The sequence below is a fragment of the Choloepus didactylus genome, chromosome 19 (genome assembly GCF_015220235.1).
Source record: "Choloepus didactylus isolate mChoDid1 chromosome 19, mChoDid1.pri, whole genome shotgun sequence".
Taxonomy (NCBI): Eukaryota; Metazoa; Chordata; class Mammalia; order Pilosa; family Megalonychidae; genus Choloepus; species Choloepus didactylus.
In genome coordinates this window covers 39,791,294-39,819,291 of record NC_051325.1, presented here as the reverse complement: position 1 = coordinate 39,819,291, position 27,998 = coordinate 39,791,294, and the positions used below count along the sequence as shown (strand labels likewise).

At 41.1% G+C, this 27,998-nt stretch overlaps 1 protein-coding gene across 3 annotated transcripts in view; it reads right to left on the bottom strand.

The window, feature by feature from the left end:
• The window catches only part of PHF20 (PHD finger protein 20), a 179,513-nt gene that overhangs the window by 3,327 nt on the left and 148,188 nt on the right, over positions 1–27,998 (bottom strand). For all 3 annotated transcript variants that reach the window (XM_037812478.1, XM_037812480.1, XM_037812479.1), the window contains exon 17: positions 3,634–3,817. In XM_037812478.1, coding sequence (XP_037668406.1) covers positions 3,634–3,817 — 184 coding nt within the window. The remainder of the gene's footprint in view (positions 1–3,633; positions 3,818–27,998) is intronic.

Sequence of the window (27,998 nt, the reverse complement as noted above, 5' to 3'; positions counted from 1 at the left end):
CCGCAGCCCTGCCTCCAGGCAGGCCCTATGCTCACCCCAGCGTGCCACAGCCTTTCTAGTCCATGTACCAAACTGTACCTTCTGGACAGTGGACCCAGGGGTGCAGGAGGAGGAAGACCTATCCAGTACCTGCCCTCAAGCAGCAGCATGCAGCCTTGCCCACAGTCCTCTCCCCATCTCAGACCAAGCCTTCCACCTTCCTCTTCAGACCTTTCTAAATCCTTTGTTCCCTGAAGATTACTTCTTAAGGAAGCCTTTCCCAACTCCTCACCCTGAATCTGGTCCCTGTGTTACAGGTGCTTTGATATCACGTTCTTCCCTTGGAACACTTATGCAATTATGTATATTTACAAATAGGATGATTTCAGTAATAAACATTTCTCCCAATAGAGCAAGCTCCCTGAGGGCACAGGAAGAGTCAGCCTTGCTTACCATTATATCCCTAACAGGCAACAAACAGAGGGAGAGAATAAGTAAACGGTCTTTGCAAAGTGGCCCACCGACTGCCCTGGGCTCTGCAAAAGCTCAAATTCCCCACTTCTGAGCCCATTTAGTAAAAGGACTTGGATGTAAGAAATAAAAGACTGCCCTTTTGGACCTAATCTTGAAAACCAAGAGTAAAGGATCAAAGTCACAGGAGAGAGATGAGTGGCCTCCTAACCTAAAAAAACTCCACAATGACCAATTTCAATATATCAGTAAGTCTTAAATATTAGAAGGAGAATGGATTGCTCAGCAAAAGGGCACAAGAAAAGATGGAAAAAAGGCTTGCGGTTGATGCTGGCAGAGCCCATGTGGGTGAGTGGAAAAGAGACAATCAGGGCTGGTGGGTTTGATTCCAACAGAGTAAGTCAGTTCTTGGGAAGACAATCCTACAATTGCTAAGAGGTGCCTCTTGAGATCATTGTACCTTCCTTGGATCTGGTTCCAGGCTAACCAAAGGACACCATAGGGAGAAAGGGCAGAGTCTAAGCCACTCAGCAGTGCCTGAGCTTGGTTAGCAGGAGTGTTTGGAACTCCTAAGATGGAAGCCTTCTCTCTAGGGCCACAGGACTTCAGACCAGACCCAGAACTGCTGTAGGGAATTCACCAAGGTTAACTGCATCTCCTCTGGACCTCAGCCTCTTGCAGACCAAACCAGCCTTCTCTTTCACTGCATGCTATACCATCACTCTTTCAGGGATCACTCTTTTACGGATGTTCAGCAGCTTCTGATAATAGTGATTGCCAGCAGGACAGAAGGCTAAAGGGAAAGTTTCATTTCAAATACACTCCCAGATTATCTGTATACGAGGCCTGGGTTCAGTAAGATTCTTTAAGAAGAATATTTCTAATGCTTAAAAATTTAATATTTTACTTTTCTCTTCATGATCCCTAATTATACCTTGTCTTTGACTTTTAAAGTACTCCTCATGTAACTACATAAACTGTTAATTAGTAGTTAATATTAAAATGAATTTTAAAAAGTATGTATCAGTAGATACAACAGCTAACTAAATAAACTTTTCTTAAAGGTATATTACATCCAAATTCCTATAAAAGCTCAGTAGCGTTCAGAGAAATTGAAGAGTTGAGTCCCTATTGCAGTAGAAATAAAAAGGGATTCTGATGACTCAATTAAATACAATGCAAAATTTCATTTACCTAAGTAAAATCTTTAAACTTTATAACTAATTTTCATGCTTCTTTTGTACTGGGCCAGGAGTTTAAGAACACAAAGTATGTGGCCCCAAACCATGAGGTCCTATGGAAGCCAGAGAAGAGTCCAAACTTGTCCTCCTCAGCACACTGCCCAACCAGTGAGACCAAGGCTGTGGAGTGGAAAGATGTAAGACAGACATAGGCTCTGGCTTCTCTCCTAAGGGCAAGTTCCTTTGGCAGCAACGAAACAGTCACCCAGCTTCCATGGTGCTAAGTCTCCTCTCAGGGACCCTGAGCCACTCCTATTGCCTTTCTCTCAAAAATCAACAATATTCAGTTTGGCATATGATGCTCTCTTGGCTCTCTAATATCAGGCTTTTAAAAGACAATGGCATCAGTTTCAATTCTAAGGAGTCCAAGGAAGCCTTTAGAGTCAAAGAGAGATGGAAACACTCTCCCTTCTGGAATTGCCCTTCCCATAAGCCCTGGATTGGCCTCCAATTCTCAGTTCCTCAGGTTTGCCTGAAGGGCAGAACATGCAGGTGAGGATGTGTAGATCTTTCTCACTGTCACTCTCCTCCCACAGGGTAACACCTTTTCCAGTTGAGCCAGTCCTCTTATCATCCACCCTGAGTCACCCTCAGTCTAGCAGGAAATATCAACTCTCTTCAAGGCCCAGCTTCAGTCCCAAGTGTTCCAGGAAGCCTTCCTGTTACTGCTTCCACTCAAAACAATGGCTCTCCTCCCCTGGCATGGCCTCAAGCCATCCATGAGTCCTGGCCAAACCTCAGGACCCTTGCTTGTTTAACATACTGCATTTTTTCCCGAGTTATTTAAGTTTTATATCCCCAGTTACAGTAATAATAGCCTGAATCCAGTAGTTAACATATCCAGAATTTTCAAACAGAACACTTGTTTCTTAATTGAGCGCCACTTTTAAAAAACAAATAACCAGAAAATAACTGAATAATCAAAAAGGAATTTGGTCCTCAGAAAGCAAAACCAGCAGTTTCCTAGGGGTCAAAAGAGACTGAACTTGACTGTATTCATTACCACAAGTTCAGTCCTCCAGCTCATCAGCAAGCCCTTAGACCTGCGACACAGGGGCCACATAAATGATTCAGGTAAGTTCTTAAATCTCTTCTGGCTAAGGAAGAGAAAACTTCATTTTAGATTCTATCAAAAACTGCAATAAAAGGATTTTCAGATTAATCTTTGGATATCCTAAAAACTCAAGTCAAAATTTCAATTCCCCAGTGAATTTTGTTACTGAAGCATTTGCTCAGATTGCACACATCCTGCAGGCGGAGCGCAGTGCTGAAGTGCTCTTCTTCTGCACACAGCCTCTGGAGACAGGTTTGGGCAAGGAAGGCAGGACCCCTTACATTTTGCAGCTCTTATAAGGGCCCAATAAATACTATAAAAGTAAGGCTTACCCATTTTGAGGAGAGAGTGGAGTCAAAGAATACAGCTGTCCCTGGAAAGCAGACCAGGGCCAACTCAGAGCCAGGTGGTGTGTGTGTGTGTGTGTGTGTGTGTGTGTGTGTGTGTGTAAACAGCTCATCTGGATGGCTCAAAGTGTATTCAATGGGCAGGAAGCAGACCAGGGCCAACTCAGAGCCAGGTGGTGTATGTGTGTGTGTGTGTGTGTGTGTGTGTGTGTGTGTGTAAACAGCTCATCTGGATGGCTCAAAGTGTATTCAATGGGCAGGAAGCAGACCAGGGCCAACTCAGAGCCAGTGGTGTGTGTGTGTGTGTGTGTGTGTGTGTGTGTGTAAACAGCTCATCTGGATGGCTCAAAGTGTATTCAATGGGCAGGAAGCAGACCAGGGCCAACTCAGAGCCAGGTGGTGTATGTGTGTGTGTGTGTGTGTGTGTGTATGTATGTGTGTGTGTGTGTGTGTGTGTGTGTGTGTGTGTGTGTGTGTAAACAGCTCATCTGGATGGCTCAAAGTGCATTCAATGGGCAGGAAGCCAAAGAAAAAGACCTACCATCCAGCTCCTTCTCAATGGAGTCCATCCTATGCGTGACTTCGTCCTGAAGAGATTCCACATGGGTCAGCAGGTTAAACTGCCACTGGTGCTGGGAGCTCAGCAGCCCCTCTCCACCTCTGTCCAGCAGCTTCCGAGCAGGGGCTTCCTCTGGTGGGACCTTTTTGGACATATATTCCCTCACCTGGGGATGCAATGCCATTTATGTTACTAAGTGGAAGGCAGCTCAGAGCCGCTTCTCATTTTCAGATGTTGCAAACCAGCCAGTGTTTTGCAACATCTCAAACCCAGTTGAGGTCTCAATGCATCTCTCTATCACCCTTTCTTCCTTCCCTCTTAGCCCCTGGGCAGGCGTATAGCCTGCTCTAGCAATCCCAACCACATCTGGGCAGCACTGACCTCTGCCCAGAGCACCACAGCTGCTTCCCACTGACACACGCATTGCCCAGGTCCCTACGTCAGCCTCAGAAGGCCTCAAAAAATGGCTTCCAGAGCCCTGAGATCTGACTACAGCAGGGCTAGTGTAGACAAGGGTTAGTATCTGGACATCACACAAAATAGATTTAAGTGCTAGCTCCATCTCTTGCTCAATGTGTGACACTGCATAAGTTACTTCAACTCTCTGAACTTCTGCTCCTTCATTGGAAAGTTAGAGGTAGTAAAATCTACTCTGAAGTTTCAAGAGGATAAAAAAAGACAAGGTATATAAATAAACTGTGCCTAGCTACAGTCAGTTTACCATTGACGGAGCAGATTTTTTTATCCTAGTTACCTAGCTTAAGCCCAGTACTTCCTAATTTTTGGTTATGTGCCAGACACCTGTCGGAAATCTGGGGCCAACACGCAGTCCACCGGACCACAGACCTTGTCTGGGGTTTGGGATTCCAACCTTCCATCCATTAATTTGAAATGAAAATAGATTCTAATTGTATTTATTTAGAGTTGACTATGTGTAAAGCAGTGAGCTGAAAGCTTTTCACAAATCAATGCGACAATCACTGAGAGGCCCCATTCTATAGAGAGGAAGGCAGATCTGAAGAGGGGAAGTGAACTATTCAGAAACACAGTAAGTGACAGAGCCGAGAATTGAAAGTGAGTCTGTCTCAAGAGACAGTCATTTACCACCTTTAGCTCAAAACTGTTGAGACACTGGAAGGGCACAAGGATGAATGAGGCACAAGCTGTTCCCTTGAAAGGCTTACAATTTAGGGTACTCTGTTCAGATAATAACAGCAATGTATTTAGTGCTGTGACACCAAGACACAGGATGAAGTCTGTGAAAGTAAGGACGTCAAGGATGAAGAAGCTCTCGAATCACACACAGCCTCACTAACAACTGAGGACAAGGCAGAATGAGACCTGTGTACAGTTTAAGATGAAACTATCAGCAAGGAGAATGACACAAAAGGCTCCAGAAGAAAATAACTTGAATAACATAAAACTGAGAATGGCTTTTGGGAAAACTGATGAAACAAGCAGTATTTTGGCAAAATGGACCCTTCTTTTGACAGGACTATAAAGTAAAAGTCAAAGTAAAGACAGTGCCATCATCAACATGGCAATGTAAGACATGCCCTGCAAAAGCTTCCCAGAGATCCAGTGAATCAAAGGACAAATCCCACTTGCTTAGAACTTGGGAGGTCAGTAGAGACTGGAAAAGAACTCCACAAGCGTTGAATCAAAGAAAAATATTAGGTAGAAAATTTCTATCACAAACCTGCCAGTCTGTTCCTGTTCCCCTCCCCCTCACTCGGTCCCACACAGCTTGGGGGTCTCACAGAGATAGATGCCCGGATCATCCCACTGCGACAGAGACTGTAGAACCACTTGCAGCGGCAAGTTAGAACTCCATGCCTAGTCAGATACAGGAATCCAAGTCTGCAGAGATCCAGAGCAGAACACAAGCTGCTGAGGAGTGTGCATAGAAAGGTCTCCCAGGGAGGGGGAAAAGGAAAAAGGGAGGGAGGAAGAGAGACAGAGAGAGATTAATTCTGTAGGCTGGACCACCTAAACCCCCAAAATGGGCTTTTCCCGAGTGACCCACCTTTCTGGATTGACTCCATTTGACTCCCAGGGCAGGATATCCTAAAGGGGAAGAAACCAGAGGCAGAAAAGCCTCACAGAAAAAAAAAGCGGGGTGTGTGTGTGTGTGTGTGTGTGTGTGTGTGTGTGGGATTAAGCCAAACCGTAAGCTGTAAAACAGGACAGGCCCCAGAACTGAACAGTGAAAGGAAAACAGGGCACTGAGAGAGGGAGAGAATTTTTAAAAATCATAGGAGGGGGGAAGAAAATTCTGCATAAAAACAGAACAGATCAAGATTCCCAGAGAAGGAAAAGAGGAAAGGAAACTTTCTCCTGGAGGTGAAACAATTGCACAAAAAAGGCAACCATAAAAACTGCATTGTACAACCAGGACAAGAATCAAGAAGAAGAGCTGAGAAAATCTGAACAGTTAAACACAGGCTACTGTTGGACCAAGCACCAAAGAAAAGCCTTAACACAAAGCCAATCAACAATAAAACTCCAGACCATCAAATGTAAGACTGTCTGTGGAGACCAGTCTGGGAGACCTGCCTTAATGACCCTCCACAAAGCCCACCTGCTCCAGAACTAGTGACATAGTTCCACCTATTTGCAAGTTGGTTGGAGTCATTGGGGTCCATTTTTAGAAGCTGGCTACTACATTCTTTGAAGGAAAGGATGGAGCTGGGGACAGAAGAGAAAAGAACAAAGGAAGGGAGGACACAGCCTGTGGCTAGTCACACACTGGGAGAAACCAAGGACTTTTGACAACAACCTGCACCATCTTGTCAGTCTGGGGTAAGCCACCCGGAAGTGGCTAGCCTAAGTCATATGTTCAGATAACTGCAGTCCCAGCTGACATCTTGATTATAACCCTTAGGGATCCAGAGCCTCCTCCAGAGTGAGCAATCCTAGAAGTTTAAAATGTGTGTTAAGAACAAGAAATGAAAGTGATCAGAAATTCTATTAGTGGAATTGTCTCCTATATCCTATTCAAAGCCTGTACCTTTTATTATTACTCAAGAGGCTTGATATGTTCAGAATCCACCCAAAATATAGAGATCCAGAAATCACCCTAGACCTCAGGTGTCTGAACAAATTGGGAGATAAATTTGACAAATCTCCCACAGGAATACGATCTTATATCAAGTCTGGAAATCTTATCAGGATATCTTAGGAATCTGGAGTTTTGTGTACTGGACTGTCAAGGAGGAAATAAGAGCTTCTGAAAGTCTATTCAGTAACTGGGACTCAACCACTTTATGGTGGGTTGAGCTACATGTACCCCAGAGAGGCATGTTCTTAAACTTAATCCATTCCTGTGGGTGTGAACCCATTGTGAATAGGACCTTCTGATGAGGTTACTTCATGTGCCAGTTTGAATGTATTATGTACCCCCAAATGCCATTATTTTGATGCAGTCTTGTGTGGGCAGGAAACATATTGGTGTTGATTGGGTTGCAGAATTTTGATTGGATGTTTCTGGGGAGATATGATCACTGAATTGTGGGCAAGATCTTTCACTGGATAATTTCTATGGAAGTGTGGCCCCACTCATTCAGCATGGGCATTGATTAGTTTACTGGAGCCACTATATAAGCTCAGACAGAAGAGGCGAGCTTTGCTACAGCCAAGAGGGACACTTTTTTTTTTTTTTTGAAATAAATTCAAAGTTATATGAACAGTTGCAAAAACAATACTAGCCCCATACACAGAATTCCATCATACCCTGACCCCCTCCCCCGATAGCTCAATCCACCAACTTTAACATGCTGTCACATCGCTATTTCCTTCCCTCCCTCCTCCCTCCCTATCATCCATCATCTGTTGCTCTGTCTTCTGAACATATGAGAGTTAGCTGCACACATCCTTGAATATACACTATAATTCACGTATACACTTCCCATGAACAAGAACATTCTTTTATGCAATTCCATTAAGCGCAGCTAAGAAGTACAAGAGATTCAACAATGATACAAAGCTTACATTCTATAGTTCCTTTTCCTTATGTCTCAACTGTGTCCCTTTGAGCCACCTGTCCTCTATCCTCCAATCCCCTCCAAGTTCATCCTTAGCATTCAATTGTCATCTAGTTAGACTGTCTTTTTTTTTTTTTTTTCAGTTGTGGAAACATATATACAGCCTGAATCTTCCCATTCCACCCCCTTCCTAGCCTTCCATTAGTGGGATTAATCATATTTAGAATGTTGTAATGCTCTTTCCCACCATCCATTACTAGAAATTTCCCTTCACCTCAAACAGCAACCCTACATTCATTTCTTAACTCCCCATTGCCCCTTCCCCCATTTCTCTTAACCCAAACTCTACTTTTCATCTCTATTGTTATGTTCTCTGATAATTTCTTTGTGTTTACTGTTGGGCTTAAAATTAACCTCTTAAATCCATATCAATCTTGTTTTTCTTTGATACCACCTTCACTTCAATAGGACACATAAACTATGTTCCTATACTCCTTCATTCCCCCACCTTTATATAGTTGTCTAAAATTACATATTTTACATTAAGTTCAAAACCACTGATTTGTCCTTAGAGTTTGTGTATTTTATATCATGTAGGAAGTAAATAGTGGAGTTACAGTTCAAAAATTATTGACTTCTATTTGTATTCCATTGTGGTTGGAGAATGTGTTTTGAGAATATTCAAAAATTTTTTTTTTTAATTTCGTGAAGCTTGTTTTATGTCCCAGCTTATGGTCCCTTCTGGAGGAAGATCTGTGATCACTAGAGAAAAATGAGTGTCCTGGTGATTTGGGATGTAAGGTAAAATTCTCTATATCTCTTTCTCCTTTCTTTGTTTCTCTGTTGGTAGGGCTCCCTTTAGAATCTGAAGTAGGGCAGGTCTTTTATTGGCAAACCCTCTCAGCATTTGTTTGTCTGTGAAAAATTAAGCTGTCCCTCAAATTTGAAGGAGAGTTTTGCTGGATAAAGTATTCTTGGCTGGAAATTTTTCTCTCTCAGAATTTTTAATATGTCATGCCACTGCCTTCTCGCCTCCATGGTGGCTGCTGAGTAGTCACTACTTAGACTTATGTTGTTTCCTTTGTATGTGGTGAATTGCTTTTCTCTTGCTGCTTTCAGAACTTGCTCCTTCTCTTCAGTATTTGAAAGTCTGATCAGAATATGCCTTGGGGTGGGTTTATTTGGATTTATTCTATTTGGAGTTCGCTGGGCATTTATGCTTTGTGTATTTATATTGTGTAGAAGGTTGGGGAAGTTTACCCCCACAATTTCTTTGAATACTCTTTCTAGACCTTTACCCTTCTCTTCCCCTTCTGGGACACCAATGAGTCTTAAATTTGGATGTTTTATCTATCATATCCCTGAGATCCATTTCGATTTTTTCGATTTTTTTCTCCATTCTTTCTTTTGTTCTTTCATTTTCTGTTCCGTGGGCTTCTAGGACACTGAGATGTTGTTCAGCTTCCTCTAGTCTTGTATTGTGAATATCCAGTCTTTTTAATTTGGCCAACAGTTTCTTTTATTTCCATAAGATCTTCTATTTTTTTATTTAGTCTTGCAATGTCTTCTTTATGCTCTTCTAGGGTCTTCTTTATGTCACTTATATCCTGGGCCATGGTCTTCTTGATGTCCTTTAAATCCTTTGCCATGTTTTCGTTCCTCGACTGTAGTTCTTTGATTAATTTTGCGAGGTATTGTGTTTCTTCCGATATCTTCAATTGTGTGTTTGGAGTTGGATTCTCCATATCGTCTGGTTTTATCATATGCATTAAGATTTTCTGTTGTTTTTGGCCTCTTGGCATTTGTTTTGTTTGACAGGGTTCTTTCAAGTTGTAACAAAAAAAGGATATCGATCTAATTTTTCAGAAACACAGTTTGGTGACATACACTTTCTCTAACTAACCAGCAGATGGCGTCTGTGAGTCACCTATATCCCTCAAGACAGTTCTCAACCTTGTTCCCACGGTGTGTGGGGAAATGATTCTTGTGGGTTCAGTTGGAGAACTCAGTTTGGGTGTGTTGCTGGATCCATCCGCCCTGAATGTGGGGCATGTGTACGGGTGGCCAGGGCAGAAGGGCAGTTTTAATGTTCAAATCCCCCAGGTTCCAGGGGTTTCAAGGCCGCCGCAAGGGTCTAAGCCTTCATTTCAGTTCAGCCCCAGACCCTCTCTCTCGCTGATCCACAAACCACCGGACTTGGCGTAGTATCCCTGGGTTCTCTGAGTGGGTCCCCCCTCCCAGCTGCGATCCTCCAGTAGCTCAGCCGAGGGAATGTCATGCTACGTCACCAGTGCACGCCATCCCTCAAGGGAAGCCTTGGGCCGTGCCGCGGCGCGCTCTCAGCTCGTTTCAGAATGCAGAATATCTGAGGTTGTCTTTACTGCAACACCGTGCAGGCTGAGAACAGCTGAGGTTTTCTCCACAGAGAGAGAGAGAGGGACAGAAAAACTCCCAGGTTCACCCGTCAGCCAGAGATAGCACCCGATCCTCTGGGGTCCCTATCTTGAGACAGATATGTCCCCCGACTCTCTCAAGGTCAGTTGTCACCAAAAGCCTCTGTCTGCTTGTTGAGGATTTGCTGTCTGTATTGAGCAGTTAATATTAAAACCTTACTTGGAGCTGGGCTGAGAGAGTGCACGGCGCGGCTTCCATGAGGGAGGGGCTCACAGCTCTTGGCTCTCAGCGCAGGTCCGCAGTTTTACTTACAGATTTTATGCTGTGATCTCGGGCATTCCTCCCAATTCAGGTTGGTGGGTGATGAGTGGACAGTCACGTTTGTCTCCCTGCTGTTATTCCAGGTTATTTACTGGTTTTTTGGTGATTTATGAATTGTTCTGAGAGGGACTAAGTCTTCCACTCCTCTCTATGCTGCCATCTTCCCAGAATCTAGAGGGACACTTTGAAGAATGCACAGGAGCTGAGAAGAGAGGAGCTGTGGATGAGAGACAGTTTGAAGATGGCCATTGAAAGCAGACTTTTGCTCTGGAGAAGCTAAAAGAGGAAAAATACCCCAAGAGCAACTAAGAGTGACATTTTTGAGGAACTGCGGCCTAGAGAGGAACGTCCTGGGAGAAAGCCACTTTGAAACCAGAACTCTGGAGCAGACACCAGCCACATACCTTCACAGCTAAAAGAGGTTTTCCGGACACCATTGGCCATCCTCCAGTGAAGGTACCCGACTGTTGATGACTTATTTTGGACATTTTATGGTCTTAAGACTGTAACTTTGTAACCAAATAAGCCCCCTTTATAAAAGTCAATCCATTTCTGGTGTTTTGCATTCTGGCAGCATTAGCAACCTGGAACAAATTTTGGTACCAGAGAAGTGGGTGCTGCTGTTTATAAATACCAAACATGTTGGAGTGGCTTTTTTAAATGGATAAGGGGAAGATTCTGGAAGAACTGTGAGGAGCTTGATAGAAAAGGCCTAAACTGCTTTGAAGAGACTGTGGAAATATGGACTCTAAAGATACTTCTGATGAGGCCTTGAGCGGAAATGATGAATGTGTCATTGCCAATTGGAAGAAAGGCGATCCTTGTTTTGAAGTGGCAGAGAATTTGGCAAAACTGTATCCTGGTATCAGATGGAAGACAGAATTTGAAAGTGATGAGCTGGGATACCTGGCTGATAAGATTTTGAAACTAGAAGTTGTAGATATAGCATGGCTTCTCCTTGCAGCTTATAGTAAAATGGGAGTGGAGAGAAATAAACTTAAAACTGAACTCTTGGGTACAAAGAAACCAGAAACTGATGGTTTGGAAAATTCTGGGCTTCCAGGGGGTGGAACCCCAGAAGCTACAGCCCAATGTGGGGATTTAACCAAATATGGAACCCGGTCGCCACTCCAGAACAACCCAAAATTGGAGAAGGAGTTATCCAGAAAGGATCTGTGGGAAGTCCTATTGTCTGACAGCTTTGACCCGTGTGCTTCAGGCAAAGCCAACAGAATTTCTGCGAGATATTTATAGATGGAGCCGCTGCCAGTCTGGACTGGAGGAGACAGACAAGGAACATATTGAAGGAAACATTTCTTCAAAGACAGAGCCATGGAAGTTGAGATCTGGGGTCAAGAGGTCTGAGGCTGGGGGAGCGGAGTGGCCCACATGCAAGGAAAGGGTGAGTTTGCCCCGGAGGTCGAGGGTGGGCCTTCCACCTCAATGTTCAGAAAAGGTGCTGCCACCTCAGGCCTCAAAGAGGGTGGAGCACATTCCCTGGGGACTGGGGAGAACCTGGCCATGACTCCACTGTTCTGAAGGGGTTGAGCATGTGCACTGGAGATGGAAGCGAATCCGGGTGCTGCCCCAATGTTTGAGGAGGGTGGGGCTGAGAAGGTGGTCTCCCCAATGTGTGGATATGTTGGAGCACTCACCCCAGCATTTGGAGAGCAAAGGGCTGCCACAAACGCCCTTAGGAAGAGTTAGACTCCCTCTCTCTCAAGCCCCAAGGATACAACTTCGTTCTGACTTTGAAATCTAACGGAGTTTGCCCTGCAGGTTTCAGGAACTGTTTTGGTCCCTTAAACCCTGCTTTCCTTACTGTTTCTCCTTATGGCAATAGGAATGTTTATCCTATGATTATTCCTTCTTTGTATATTGGCAGTACATAACTTGTTCTAAGTTCACAGATCCATAGCTAAAGGAGAATTATGCCTTAGGACTGACCATGCGTGTAATTGATTTTGATGGGATCTTGTACTTACCTATTATTACTGAAATGATTTAAATTTCTGTGATATTGCAATAGGATGAATGTATTTGTATACGGAAAGATCATGTCATTTTGGGGTCCAGGGGGTGGAATGTGCCGGTTTGAATGTGTTATATCCCCCACAATGCCATTAGGTTTGATGTAATCTTGTGTGGGCAGATTTATCAGTGTTGATTAGATCATAATTCTTTGAGTGTCTCCATGGAGATGCGATCCACCCAACTGGGGGTGACGACTCTAATTCAATAGTTTCCATGGATGTGTGGCCCTGTCCATTCAACATGGGCCTTGATTAGTTTACCAGAGCCACTATATAAGCTCAGGCAGAAGAAGCAAGCTTACTACAGCCAAGAGGGACACTTTGAAGAATGTACAGAAGCTGAGAGAGCAGCTGCAGATGAGAGACAGTTTCAAGATGGCTGTTGAAAGCAGACTCTTGCTCTGGAGAAGCTAAGAGAGGACAAATGCCCCAAGATCAACTGAGAATGACATTTTGAAGAGAAGCTGCGGCCTAGAGGGGAACATCCTGGGAGAAAGCCATTTAGAAATCAGAATTTTGGAGCAGACACCAGCCATGTGCCTTCCCAGCTAACAGAGGTTTTCCAGACACCTTTGGCCATCGTCCAGTGAAGGTACCCAATTGTTGATGTGTTACCTTGGACAGTTTATGGCCTTAAGACTGTTAACTGTGTAACCAAATAAACCTCCTTTATAAAAGCCAATCCATTTCTGGTGTTTTGCATTCCAGCAGCATTAGCAAACTGGAAAACTTCAGTTAAGGTGTGGCCCAGGAAGAGTCTTAATCCTATTACTGGATTCCTTTATAAGAGAATGAAATAAGAGAGAAATCCCTAGAGGGAGCAGCCAGAAGCAGAACATTAACGAAACCTGGAAGACAAGCGAGAGATCAGGAGATGCTGCCTTGTGCCTTGCCATGTGACAAGCTAAGGACCAAGGATCTCCAGCATTTAGCCCCGAACGCCATAGTCTTTGGGGAGAAAGTGTCACCTTGATGATACCTTGATTTGGACTTTCTCTTAGCCTCATGACCACGAGTAAATAAATTCCCACTGTTTGAGACGAACAATTGCATGGTACTTGCTTGATCAGCCAAGGAAACTAAAATACCCCTAAAATATGGAATTACCCCTAAAATATGGAATTTATTTAATCCTCACAACCTGTGTCTATGTGCTTATGGTTGAGCCAGCTAAGGCTTAGAGACAATAAATATGTTACTCAAAGTAACATACATTTGACAGAACAGTCTGGGTAAAGTAGGATTGACATATTTATTTCACCAAATATTTACTGAGACCCCTTTATGAGCAAGGCTCTGAGTCAGACACTTCTAGATAAAATTAAGAGGCAAAAACCAGAGACAGAAATTATGCTATAATTTTACAAACATGATCCTTTCAGAATATGAGTGACATGACTCTTAATATTAAGTACTAAAGGATATTTCATTTCATATTTAGGAAACTAAAAGGATGCATAGCAAAACTGAAATAATAATCCTGATGACCCAGGCAGTCAATGCCAGGAAAAACTGTCAAGACTGCATCTTTTCATAATTTCTAACTCAGCACTGTCCTACAGAACTTTTCTTAATGTGGTAATGTACTATATAATGCACTGTCTTATATGATATCCACTAGATAAATATGACTTAGATCACTTTAATATCACTAATAGGAACTGTGTTGGTTTCAATCTGTATGTACCCTAGAAAAACATGTTCATAAATTTAATCCATTCCCATGGGTCTGAACCATTATAAGAGAACCTTTTGATGAAAAGTCACTTCAGTTAAGAAGGTGTGGCCCACTCAATCTGGATGGGTCTTAATCTTATTACTGTAGTCCTTTATAAGTGGAATGAAATTCAGACAGAGGGAGAGGGAGAGGGAGCAAAAGTCACAGAGGGAGTAGCCAGAAGCTGGAAATCAACAAAATCCAGGAAAGAAGGGAGAGATCCAGAGATGCCCTATATGATAGAAGAGCCAAGAATCACCGGCAGCCAGCCTTAGAACACTGGTCTTTTGGAAGAAAGCAGGGCTTTGATGATGCCTTGATTTGGACTTTCTTTTAGCCTCAAAACTATAAGCTAAATATATTCCTATTATTGAACCTGACCCATGTCATGGTATATGTTTAAGTAGACCAGAAAACTAAAACCAAAACCTAGATCATAAGTTTATTTTAAGTATTTAAGTCAGATTTAAATTAAAACAACCGCACGTAGCTAGTGAAGACTCAAGACATTGTAGTTCCATATGCTAGCTTCCCCATCCTCTGTGATGTCCATTCCTATTTTGAAACATATATAGTTACATTTATCCTTTTATCTTATATATTTCTTTGTAATAACCTTCTGGGAAATTTCTTCAACTTTACTGACATTTGTATTTCTGCTGCATGTATTTAATTTGCAAGAGTTCTTTCTTGCTATGGGATTGTTCCTAGACTATAATATCTTCTCCTTGTTTAAGGATATAATGTCTTCCCTCACCCAAAGCTACTTAAAATAGCTGCTCCATTAAGCACTGTGCATTATGTTTAATGATCCACTTGATAGGTATTTTGAAGCCACTTCCCTCATTCCTCACATACTGGAACTGCATCAGAAGCCACAATTAGTATAACACTGCTGGGATATCAAGTATGTTTCGGTCAGTCTGTTCACTGTTTTTGTCAGTCTTTCTTTCTTCCAAGCACACGTTTTGTGTGCCTGCTTTGGACTTATCCCTTGGGTTTAGAACCTTTACTCAAATGTCTGGACACTTTTTGGCCATCTCTTCATATTTAAGTTTGAAGTATTAAAAAATGATTGGAAGCCCTGAATTTGTTTATACATAATTTATATATATAATTTTTTGTCACATAATAAATTCTTGAATAGATAATTACTGGGCAAAAGACAATAAATTTTGGATATTTTGACACATGTTTTTGTCTTGCCCTTCAATATGGTTATTCCAACTTAACTTCCAACAACAAGGTCTGAGGGTATTTTTTTCCCATTATACTCTATCCAGCATTGAAAAGAGGGTTAAGTGTATCAACTTAGCCAATCTATAATTAATAAAATGTATTTCTTTCTTCTCTGGACCTTCTTTAGTTACTAGTGGTTTTGAACATCTCTCTTCTTGCCTACCTGAATTTGGTGACCTTCTGGCTCTTACTCTACCAATTTTTCTATTGAATTGTTGCCAATAATTTTCACTGTTTTTGGTCCATCTTGTCTATAAAACATTTTGTAAAAATTTGAGTCTTGAATTTGTCAGTCTTTTCTACTTTTAGTTCCTCTTTGTCATGCCATCAAGGTTTCTTTCCTTTCCAAGTCTAAAAATATTTTCACTAATTTGTGCTCATGCATTATACTTAAATTTTCTTACCATTACTTTTTTTTTAATTTTATAAAGAATGTTTAATAAAGTTGATTGCAAATGTTCGGAAATGGATAGCACAATACCATGTGATGGCAGCACAATACTCCACGTGTAACTAACAATGCTGAGTGTCAGTATGGTTGAAAGGGGAAGTCTAGAATCATGTATGTCACCAGAAGGAAAGCTGAAGGATTAAAAATGGGACTGTACAACATAGCAAAATCTATAATGGACAGTGACCATGGTAAATTGCACAAATACTAGAAAGTTCCCACATGAACTAGAATAAATGTACATCGCTACAACAAGGTGTTAATGATAGGGTTGTATATGTGAATAAGTACAATCAATGCAAACTAGGGACTACAGTCAACAGCGACACTGTAATATTCTCACATCAGTTGTAACAAAGGAACTATACAAAAGCCAATCGTCAATACAGAGAATGTCCATTACTTTTTTATTCAGATTGTTTCTGTGCTTTTTCATCAATAAAATAGTGCTGATACTAAAACAATAATGATAAAAAGCAAAACAAAACAATAAAACCCTAGACAAGAGGGAGAAATGGACCTTCAGAGTTAAATCATCAAGATAATCAGATGCTTAGACATCAGCAAAAAATTACAAGCCATACTAAGAATCAGGAAGAAATGGATCAGTCAAGAGAACACATTAAAACTTCAGTGTAGACACAGAAGTTGGAACAACTGATCAAAAATGTCCAAACAAATCTCCTAAATCATTTCAAGGAGATGAAGAAAACTATGGATGAAGAGCTAAAGGATATTAATAAGACATTGTATGAGCATAAAGAAGAATTTTAAAGTATAAAAAGAAACATAACAGAAATTGAGGGAATGAAAGGCACAACAGTAGAGATTAAAAATACATGAGAGGCATACAACAGCAGATTCGAACAGGCAGAAGAAAGAATTGGCAAACTAGAAAACAGGACAATTGAAATCATCCAGTCAGAAAAAATAGAGAAAAGAACAGAAAAATTTGAGTAGTATCTCATGGATTTGAGGGTCAGGACGAAGCACACAAACATATGCATCATGGGCGTCCCAGGAGAGGAAGAGAAGGGAAACAGGGCCCAAAGAATATCTGAGGAAATAATGTCTGAAAATTTCCCTGATCTTAAGTAAGACATAAATACACAGGTCCAAGAAGCACAACATACTCCAAATAAAATAAATCCTAATAGACCTGCTCCAAGACACATAGTGAACAGAATGTCAAATGCTAAAGATAAAGAGAGAATTCTGAAAGCAGCAAGAGAAAAGCAATTCATTACATGCAAGGGATCATCAATAAAACTAAGTGCATATTTCTCATCAGAAACCAAGGAGGTGAGACAGCACTAGTACGGTATATTTAAGGCACTGAAAGAGAAAAACTGCCAGTCAAAAATTCTTTATCTAGCAAAACTCTCCTTCAAAATAGAGGGAGAGGAGGAGGAGAAAGATAGTGGCACAGGGAGGTGTGGAATTTAGTTAGTCTCCTAGGCAACAAATAAATAGCCAGGAATAACTAGAAAATAGTCTGGAACAACTGTGTGGGGGGACATCCATGACTGGACACACATTGTACACCAGTCTGGAATGAGTGGAATGGCTGAGATCACAGCCCAGAACTGTAAATAAAGTTCCCCAAACGTGGAGCTATGTGGAACTGGTGCCCCTCCCCCACCGGCAAGGCAGGCTGAGTTGGAATACTTCCCTTTGGGAAAAAAGAAGCGATTTCTGCTGGGAGCAAGGGAAGGTGGCTCAATCAAGCTCCAATCGCAATTTTAATTAACAAATTTGGACTACTAAATACAAGCTACCAGCACAAGATAAACCTAGAGCAAGCAGGAAAGGAACCCAGAGGACTCTCCCGGCAGAAAGGAGGTGGGGCTGACAGGAAAATAAATAAATAAATAAACTAATTAATTACATACATACGTAAATACATATATACATACATACAGAGGCTTTTGGAGTTGGCTGAGCACAAAATACTGGAAAAGGAATATGCCCCAAGTAAAGGGGCACAAAGAACCAGGTACCAACTCTGGTGAACCAGCAGGGGGCTAGGGACTGGCTCTGAAAAGGGGATTTCTTTTTTTTTTTTTTTCCTCTCATTCTAAGTAGCTCATTAGAGAAAGCCTCAGGCATTTACAATTGTAAACCCTGACTCAGGCAAGGGTAGAGTTAAGATAGTTAGAGAAACAAAGGAAGAAGTCAAATGAAGGAGATAATTCCCTAAAGGGCTTATCTTCCCTAAGAAAAGGGAAGATAAGAAGATAAGAATAAAAATAAAAATAAAAGCAAAAACAGAACATTCAAAACATCTCATACCCCCCTCCTCCCATTACTTTTTGTCTCCATTTTTCTACTCATCTTTCCATACACTGGATAAAGGGAGTGCAAGCCACAAGGTCTTCACATTCACACAGTCACAATGTGCAAGCAACATCGTTATACAATTATCTTCAAGAATCAAGGTCACTGGGTTGCAGTTTGAAAGCTTCAGGTATTTCCCTCTAGCCATTCCACCATACTACAAACTAAAAACTGATATCTACATAGCACATAAGAATACCCTCCAGAGTGACCTGTCTACTCCATTTGAAATCTCTCAGCCATTGGAACCTTATTTTGTTTCATCTCTCTTCCTCCTTTTGGTCAAGAAGATACTCTCAATCCCACAGTGCTGGGTCCAGGCTCATCCCCAGGAGTCGTTTCCCGCATTGCCAGGGGGATTCACACCCCTGGGTGTCATGTCTCATGTAGGGGGGAAGGCAGTGAGTTCACCCGCCAAGTGGGCTTAGAGAGAGAGGCGCCACATCTGAGCAACAAAGAGGCTCTCTGGGGGGAACTCCTAGGCACAACTGTAAGTAGGTTTAGCTTCTCCCTTGCAGCAACAACCCTCACAAGGGAAAGCCTTTAGACTGAGGACTCAATATGGCCAACTGATTTTTGACAAAGCTGCCAAGTCCACTCAACTGGGAAAGAATAGCCTCTTCAACAAATGGTGTTGGGAGAACTGGATATCCATATGCAAAAGCATTAAGGAGGACCCCTATCTCACACCATATAAAAAATTAAAAATGGATCAAAGATCTAAATATAAGAGGCAGGACTATGAAACTCCTAGAAGAAAATGTAGGGAAGCATATTCAGGATCTTATGTTAGGCAAAGGTTCTTTTTATACATTACAATCAAAGCATAAGTAATGAAAGAAAAAAACAGATAAATGGGACCTCAAATTTAAAAAGTTTTGTGCATCAAAGGACTTAGTCATGAAAGTGAAAAGACGACTTACACTCAATGGAAGAAAATATTTGGAAACCACATATTCAGTAAGGGTTTAATATATATATATAAAGAAATCCTACAAGTCAACAATAAAAAGACAAACAATCCAATTTAAAAATGGGCAAAAGACTTGAATAGACATTTCTCCAAAGAAGATATACAGAAGGCTAAAAAGCACAAGAAAAGATGATCAATATCTGTGCCAGTTTGAATGTATTGTGTCCCCCAAACGCCATTATCTTTGATGTAATCTTGTGTGGGCAGATGTTATCAGTTTTGATTAGATTTCTTTGAGTGTTTCCTTGGAGACGCGCCCCACCCAACTGTAGGTGATAACTCTGATGAGATAATTTCCATGGAGGCGTGGCCCCACTCATTTAGGGTGGGCCTTGATCAGTGGAACCATATAAATGAGCTGATGGGCAGGGGCAAGTCAGCGCAGTTGTGAGTGATGTTTTGAAGAGGAGCTACGGCCAAGATTGACACTTTGAAGAAAGCACAGAAGCTGAAGATGAGAGACAGTCCAGAGACGGCCATTGAAAGCAGACTCCTGCTCCAGAGAAGCTGAGAGAGGACAAATATCCCAAGCGCAACTAAGAGTGACATTTTTGAGGAACTTCAGCCTAGAGAGGAACATCCTGGGAGAAAGCCATTTTGAAACCAGAACTTTGGAACAGATGCCAGCCACATGCCTTCCCCACTAACAGATGTTTTCTGGACACCATTGGCCATCCTCCAGTGAAGGTACCCGATTGCTGCTCTGTTACCTTGGACACTTTATGGCCTTAAGACTGTAACTGTGTAACCAAATAAACCCCCTTTTATAAAAGCCAATCTGGAGGCGGAGCAAGATGGCGGACTGGTGAGCTGTATGTTTTAGTTACTCCTCCAGGAAAGTAGATAGAAAGCCAGGAACTGCATGGACTGGACACCACAGAGCAATCTGACTTTGGGCATACTTCATACAACACTCATGAAAACGTGGAACTGCTGAGATCAGCGAAATCTGTAAGTTTTTGTGGCCAGGGGACCCGCACCCCTCCCTGCCAGGCTCAGTCCCGTGGGAGGAGGGGCTGTCAGCTCCGGGAAGGAGAAGGGAGAACTGCAGTGGCAGCCCTTATCGGAAACTCATTCTACTGATCCAAACTCCAACCATAGATAGACTGAGACCAGACACCAGAGAATCTGAGAGCAGCCAGCCCAGCAGAGAGGAGACAGGCATAGAAAAAAACAACAGGAAAAACTCCAAAATAAAAGCAGAGGATTTTTGGAGTCCTGGTGAACATAGAAAGGGGAAGGGCAGAGCTCAGGCCCTCAGGCTCATATGCAAATCCCGAAGAAAAGCTGATCTCTCTGCTCTGTGGACCTTTCCTTAATGGCCCTAATTGCTTTCTCTCTTAGCATTTCAATAACCCATTAGATCTCTGAGGAGGGCCCTTTTTTTTTTTTTTTAATCCTTTTTTCTTTTTCTAAAACAATTATTCTAAGAAGCCCAATACAGAAAGCTTCAAAGACTTGCAATTTGGGCAGGTCAAGACAAGAGCAGAACTAAGAGAGCTCTGAGACAAAAGGCAATAATCCAGTGGCTGAGAAAATTCACTAAACACCACAACTTCCCAAGAAAAGGGGGGTGTCCACTCACAGCCATCATCCTGGTGGACAGGAAACACTCCTGCCCATCGCCAGCCCCATAGCCCAGAGCTGCCCCACACAACCCAGTGTGACAGAAGTGCTTCAAATAACAGGCACACACCACAAAACTGGGTGTGGACATTAGCCTTCCCTGCAACCTCAGCTGATTGTCCCAGAGTTGGGAAGGTGGAGCAGTGTGAATTAACAAAGCCCCATTCAGTCATCATTTGAGCAGACTGGGAGCCTCCCTACACAGCCCAGCAGCCCAGAACCGCCCTGGGGGGACGGCACTCACCTGTGACATAGCACAGTCATCCCTCAACAGAGGACCAGGGGGTGCACAGCCCGGAAGAGGGGCCAACTTGCAAGTCTCAGGAGCCATATGCCAATACCAAGGGCTTGTGGGTCAGTGGCAGAGACAAACTGTGGCAGGACTGAACTGAAGGATTAGACTATTGCAGCAGCTTTAAAACTCTAGGATCACCAGGGAGATTTGATTGTTAGAGCCAACCCCCCCGACTGCCCAGAAACACGCCCCATATACAGGGTGGGCAACACCAACTACACACGCAAGCTTGGTACACCAATTGGACCCCACAAGGCTCACTCCCCCACTCACCACAAAGGCTAAGCAGGGGAGAACTGGCTTGTGGAGAACAGGTGGCTCGTGGACACCACCTGCTGGTTAGTTAGAGAAAGTGTACTCCACGAAGCAGTAGATCTGATAAATTAGAGATAAGGACTTCAATTGGTCTACAAATCCTAAAAGAACCCTATCAAGTTCAGCAAATGCCAAGAGGCCAAAAACAACAGAAAATTCTAAAGCATATGAAAAAACCAGACGATATGGATAACCCAAGCCCAAGCACCCAAATCAAAAGATCAGAAGACACACAGCACCTAGAGCAGCTACTCAAAGAACTAAAGATGAACAATGAGACCATAGTACGAGATACAAAGGATATCAGGAAGACCCTAGAAGAGCATAAAGAAGACATTGCAAGACTAAATAAAAAAATAGATGATCTTATGGAAATTAAAGAAACTGTTGACCAAATTAAAAAGATTCTGGACACTCATAGTATAAGACTAGAGGAAGTTGAACAACGAATCAGTGACCTGGAAGATGACAGAATGGAAAATGAAAGCATAAAAGAAAGAATGGGGGAAAAAATTGAAAAAATTGAAATGGACCTCAGGGATATGATAGATAATATAAAACGTCCGAATATAAGACTCATTGCTCTTCCAGAAGGGGAAGAAAAGGGTAAAGGTCTAGGAAGAGTATTCAAAGAAATTGTTGGGGAAAACTTCCCAAATCTTCTAAACAACATAAATACACAAATCATAAATGCTCAGCAAACTCCAAATAGAATAAATCCAAATAAACCCACTCCAAGACATATTCTGATCACACTGTCAAACACGGAAGAGAAGGAGCAAGTTCTGAAAGCAGCAAGAGAAAAGCAATTCACCACATACAAAGGAAACAGCATAAGACTAAGTAGTGACTACTCAGCAGCCACCATGGAGGCAAGAAGGCAGTGGCACCATATATTTAAAATTCTGAGTGAGAAAAATTTCCAACCAAGAATACTTTATCCAGCAAAGCTCTCCTTCAAATTTGAGGGAGACCTTAAATTTTTCAGACAAACAAATGCTGAGACAATTTGCTAACAAGAGACCTGCCCTACTGGAGATACTAAAGGGAGCCCTACAGACAGAGAAACAAAGAAAGGACAGAGAGACTTGGAGAAAGGTTCAGTACTAAAGAGATTCGGTATGGGTAAAATAAAGGATATTCATAGAGAGAGGGGAAAAATATGACAAACATATACCAAAGGATAAGATGGCTGATTCAAGAAATGCCTTCACGGTTATAACGTTGAAGGTAAATGGATTAAACTCCCCAATTAAAAGATATAGATTCGCAGAATGGATCAAAAAAAATGAACCATCGATATGTTGCATACAAGAGACTCATCTTAGACACAGGGACACAAAGAAATTGAAAGTGAAAGGATGGAAAAAAATATTTCATGCAAGCTACAGCCAAAAGAAAGCAGGTGTAGCAATATTAATCTCAGATAAAATAGACTTTAAATGCAGGGATGTTTTGAGAGACAAAGAAGGCCACTATATACTAATAAAAGGGGCAATTAAAAAAGAAGAAATAACAATCGTAAATGTCTACGCATCCAATCAAGGTGCCACAAAATACATGAGACAAACACTGGCATAACTAAAGGAAGGGGTGACTTTGGGGGCCTTATCAAAGATCAGTCAGCCATAGATCTGAGGGTCTATCTCTGAATTTATTTCTGCTTTAATCCTTGTTATTTCTTTTCTTCTACTTGGTTTACGACTGGTTTGCTGTTCATTTTCTAGCTTCTTCAGTTGATCCATTAGTTCTTTGATTTTGGCTCTTTCTTCCTTTTTAATATATGCGTTTAGTGCTATAAATTTCCCTCTTAGCACTGCTTTTGCTGCATCCCATAGGTTTTGGTATGTTGTGTTCTCATTTTCATTCGTCTCTATACATTTAGCAATTTCTCTTGCTATTTCTTCTTTAACCCACTGATTGTTTAGGAGTGTGTTGTTTAACCTCCAGGTATTTGTGAATTTTCTAAGTCTCTGATGGTTATTGACTTCTAATTGTATTCCATTGTGAGGGGTGACAATGGGATTGGGAAAGCCATAAGGACCACACTCCACTTTGTCCAGTTTATGGATGAATGAGTAGAAAAATAGGGGAAGGAAACAAACAGACAAACAGACAAAGGTACCCAGTGTTCTTTTTTACTTCAATTGCTCTTTTTCACTCTAATTATTATTCTTGTTATTTTTGTGTGTGTGCTAATGAAGGTGTCAGGGATTGACTTAGGTGATGAATGTACAACTATGTAATGGTACTGTGAACAATCGAAAGTACGATTTGTTTTGTATGATTGCGTGGTATGTGAATATATCTCAATAAAATGAAGATAAAAAAATAAAATAAAATAAAATAAAATAAAAAAAAGGAAGCAATTGATGTTTCCACAATAATTGTGGGAGACTTCAACACATCACTCTCTCCTACAGATAGATCAACCAGACAGAATACCAATAAGGAAACTGAAAACCTAAACAATCTGATAAATGAATTAGATTTAACAGACATATACAGGACATTACGTCCCAAATCACCAGGATACACATACTTTTCTAGTGCTCACGGAACTTTCTCCAGAATAGATCATATGCTGGGACACAAAACAAGCCTCAATAAATTTAAAAAGACTGAAATTATTCAAAGCACATTCTCTGACCACAATGGAATACAATTAGAAGTCAATAACCATCAGAGACTTAGAAAATTCACAAATACCTGGAGGTTAAACAACACACTCCTAAACAATCAGTGGGTTAAAGAAGAAATAGGAAGAGAAATTGCTAAATATATAGAGACAAATGAAAATAAGAACACAACATATCAAAACCCATGGGATGCAGCAAAAGCAGTGCTAAGAGGGAAATTTATAGCACTAAACGCATATATTAAAAAGGAAGAAAGAGCCAAAATCAAAGAACTAATGGATCAACTGAAGAAGCTAGAAAAGGAACAGCAAACCAATTGTAAACCAAGTAGAAGAAAAGAAATAACAAGGATTAAAGCAGAAATAAATTCAGAGATAGACCCTCAGATCTATGGCCGACTGATCTTTGATAAGGCCCCCAAAGTCACTGAACTGAGTCATAATGGTCTTTTCAACAAATGGGGCTGGGAGAGTTGGATATCCATATCCAAAAGAATGAAAGAGGACCCCTACCTCACCCCCTACACAAAAATTAACTCAAAATGGACCAAAGATCTCAATATAAAAGAAAGTACCATAAAACTCCTAGAAGATAATGTAGGGAAACATCTTCAAGACCTTGTATTAGGCGGCCACTTCCTAGACTTTACACCCAAAGCACAAGCAACAAAAGAAAAAATAGATAAATGGGAACTCCTCAAGCTTAGAAGTTTCTGCACCTCCAAGGAATTTCTCAAAAAGGTAAAGAGGCAGCCAACTCAATGTGAAAAAATTTTTGGAAACCATGTATCTGACAAAAGACTGATATCTTGCATATATAAAGAAATCCTACAACTCAATGACAACAGTACAGACAGCCCAATTATAAAATGGGCAAAAGATATGAAAAGACAGTTCTCTGAAGAGGAAATACAAATGGCCAAGAAACACATGAAAAAATGTTCAGCTTCACTAGCTATTAGAGAGATGCAAATTAAGACCACAATGAGATACCATCTAACACCGGTTAGAATGGCTGCCATTAAACAAACAGGAAACTACAAATGCTGGAGGGGATGTCGAGAAATTGGAACTCTCATTCATTGTTGGTGGGACTGTATAATGGTTCAGCCACTCTGGAAGTCAGTCTGGCACTTCCTTAGAAAACTAGATATAGAGTTACCATTCGATCCAGTGATTGCACTTCTCGGTATATACCCGGAAGATCGGAAAGCAGTGACACGAACAGATATCTGCACGCCAATGTTCATAGCAGCATTATTCACAATTGCCAAGAGATGGAAACAACCCAAATGTCCTTCAACAGATGAGTGGATAAATAAAATGTGGTATATACACACGATGGAATACTAGACGGCAGTAAGAAGGAACGATGTAGTGAAACATATGACAACATGGATGAACCTTCAAGACATAATGCTGAGCGAAATAAGCCAGGCACAAAAAGAGAAATATTATATGCTACCACTAATGTGAACTTTGAAAAATGTAAAACAAATGGTTTATAATGTAGAATGTAGGGGAACTAGCAATAGAGAGCAATTAAGGAAGGGGGAACAATAATCCAAGAAGAACAGATAAGCTATTTAACATTCTGGGGATGTCCAGGAATGACTATGGTCTGTTAATTTCTGATGGATATAGTAGGAACAAGTTCACAGAAATGTTGCTATATTAGGTAACTTTCTTGGGGTAAAGTAGGAATAGGTTGGAAGTTAAGCAGTTATCTTAGGTTAGTTGTCTTTTTCTTACTCCCTTGTTATGGTCTCTTTGAAATGTTCTTTTACTGTATGTTTTTTTTTTTTAATTTTTTTTCATACAGTTGATTTAAAAAAGAAAGGAAAGTTAAAAAAAAAAAAAAAAAGAAAAACAAGGAAAAAAATATGTAGTGCCCCCTTGAGGAGCCTGTGGAGAATGCAGGGGTATTGGCCTACCCCACCTCGATGGTTGCTAACATGACCACAGACATAGGGGACTGGTGGTTTGATGGGTTGAGCCCTCTACCATAGGTTTTACCCTTGGGAAGACGGTTGCTGCAAAGGAGAGGCTAGGCCTCCCTATAATTGTGCCTAAGAGCCTCCTCCCGAATGCCTCTTTGTTGCTCAGATGTGGCCCTCTCTCTCTAGCTAAGCCAACTTGAAAGGTGAAATCACTGCCCTCCCCTCTACGTGGGATCAGACACCCAGGGGAGTGAATCTCCCTGGCAACGTGGAATATGACTCCTGGAGAGGAATGTAGACCTGGCATTGTAGGACGGAGAACATCTTCTTGACCAAAAGGGGGATGTGAAAGGAAATGAAATAAGCTTCAGTGGCAGAGAGATTCCAAAAGGAGCCGAGAGGTCACTCTGGTGGGCACTCTTACGCACACTTTAGACAACCCTTTTTAGGTTCTAAAGAATTGGGGTAGCTGGTGGTGGATACCTGAAACTATCAAACTACAACCCAGAACCCATGAATCTCGAAGACAGTTGTATAAAAATGTAGCTTATGAGGGGTGACAATGGGATTGGGAAAGCCATAAGGACCACACTCCACTTTGTCTAGTTTATGGATGGATGAGTAGAAAAATAGGAGAAGGAAACAAACAGACAAAGGTACCCAGTGTTCTTTTTTACTTCAATTGCTCTTTTTCACTTTAATTATTATTCTTGTTATTTTTGTGTGTGTGCTAATGAAGGTGTCAGGGATTGATTTAGGTGATGAATGTACAACTATATAATGGTACTGTGAACAATCGAATGTACGATTTGTTTTGTAAAAAAAAAAAAAATAGCTGAATCATTTAATTACAACAGATCATCCTAGCTTGTATATAAAATTTTTAAATAAATTTCAAAATAAATAAATAAATAAATAAATAAATAAAATGGGGAAAAAAAAAAGCCAATCCATCTGTGGTGTTTTGCATTCTGGCAGCATTAGCAAACTAGAACAACATCATTAGCTATTAGGGAAATACAAATCAAACCACAATGAGATAGCATTTCTTCTCACTCACTAGAATGGCTACTATTAAAAACAACAACAAAAAACACAGAAAACTACAATTTGTTGGAGAGGATGTAGAGAAACAGGAACACACATTCACTGCTACTGGGAATGTAGAAGAATGCAGCTGCTGTGGAAGACAGTTTGGCAGTTCCTCAGTAAGCTAACTTTAGAATTACCATATGACCCATCAATCCCGCTTCTAGGTTTACTGAAAGCAGGACATTTGCACACCAATACTCATACTGGAATTATTCACAATTGTCAAAAGATGGAAGCAACCCAAGTGTCCATCAACTGATGAATGGATAAACAAAATGTAGTATACACATTCAATGGAATATTATTTGGCCATAAAAAGGAACGAAGTTCTGATGCATGTGACAACATGGATGAAACTTGAGGACACTATACTGAGTGAAATAATCTAGAATGAAAAGGGCAAATACCGTATGAGCTCACTGATATGAACTAATTATAATTAGCAAACTCACTGAGTTAGAATATCCAATATAGGTAACCAGGGGATAGACTAGGGGTAGAATACGGGGAGCTGATGCTTAATTTGTACAGAATTTCTATTTAGGTTGATTGTAAAGGTTTGGAAATGGATGGTGATGATGGCAACACATTATTATGAGTGTAATTAACAGCACCGAATTATGAATGTGGTTGAAGGAAGAAGTTTTAGGTTCTGTATGTTAACAGAATGAAAGGTAGAAGATAAACTATGGGATTGTATAACAGAGTGGACCCAATTTTTTAAACAATGGACTGGGGTTGATAGTACAAGTATAAGAATGTTCTTTCATGAATTACAGCAAATGTTTGACACTAATATGAGGTGTTAATAATAGGGTAGTATATGGAGAACAAATATACCCAATGTAAACTATGGACTATACTTAGTAGAGCTGTTTTAATATTCTTCCATCAATCATAGCAAAGGTACCACACTAATGCACAGTGTCAATAACAGGGCAGCATATGAGAACACAATATTTTTTACATCATTTTTCTGTAAACCTACAACTT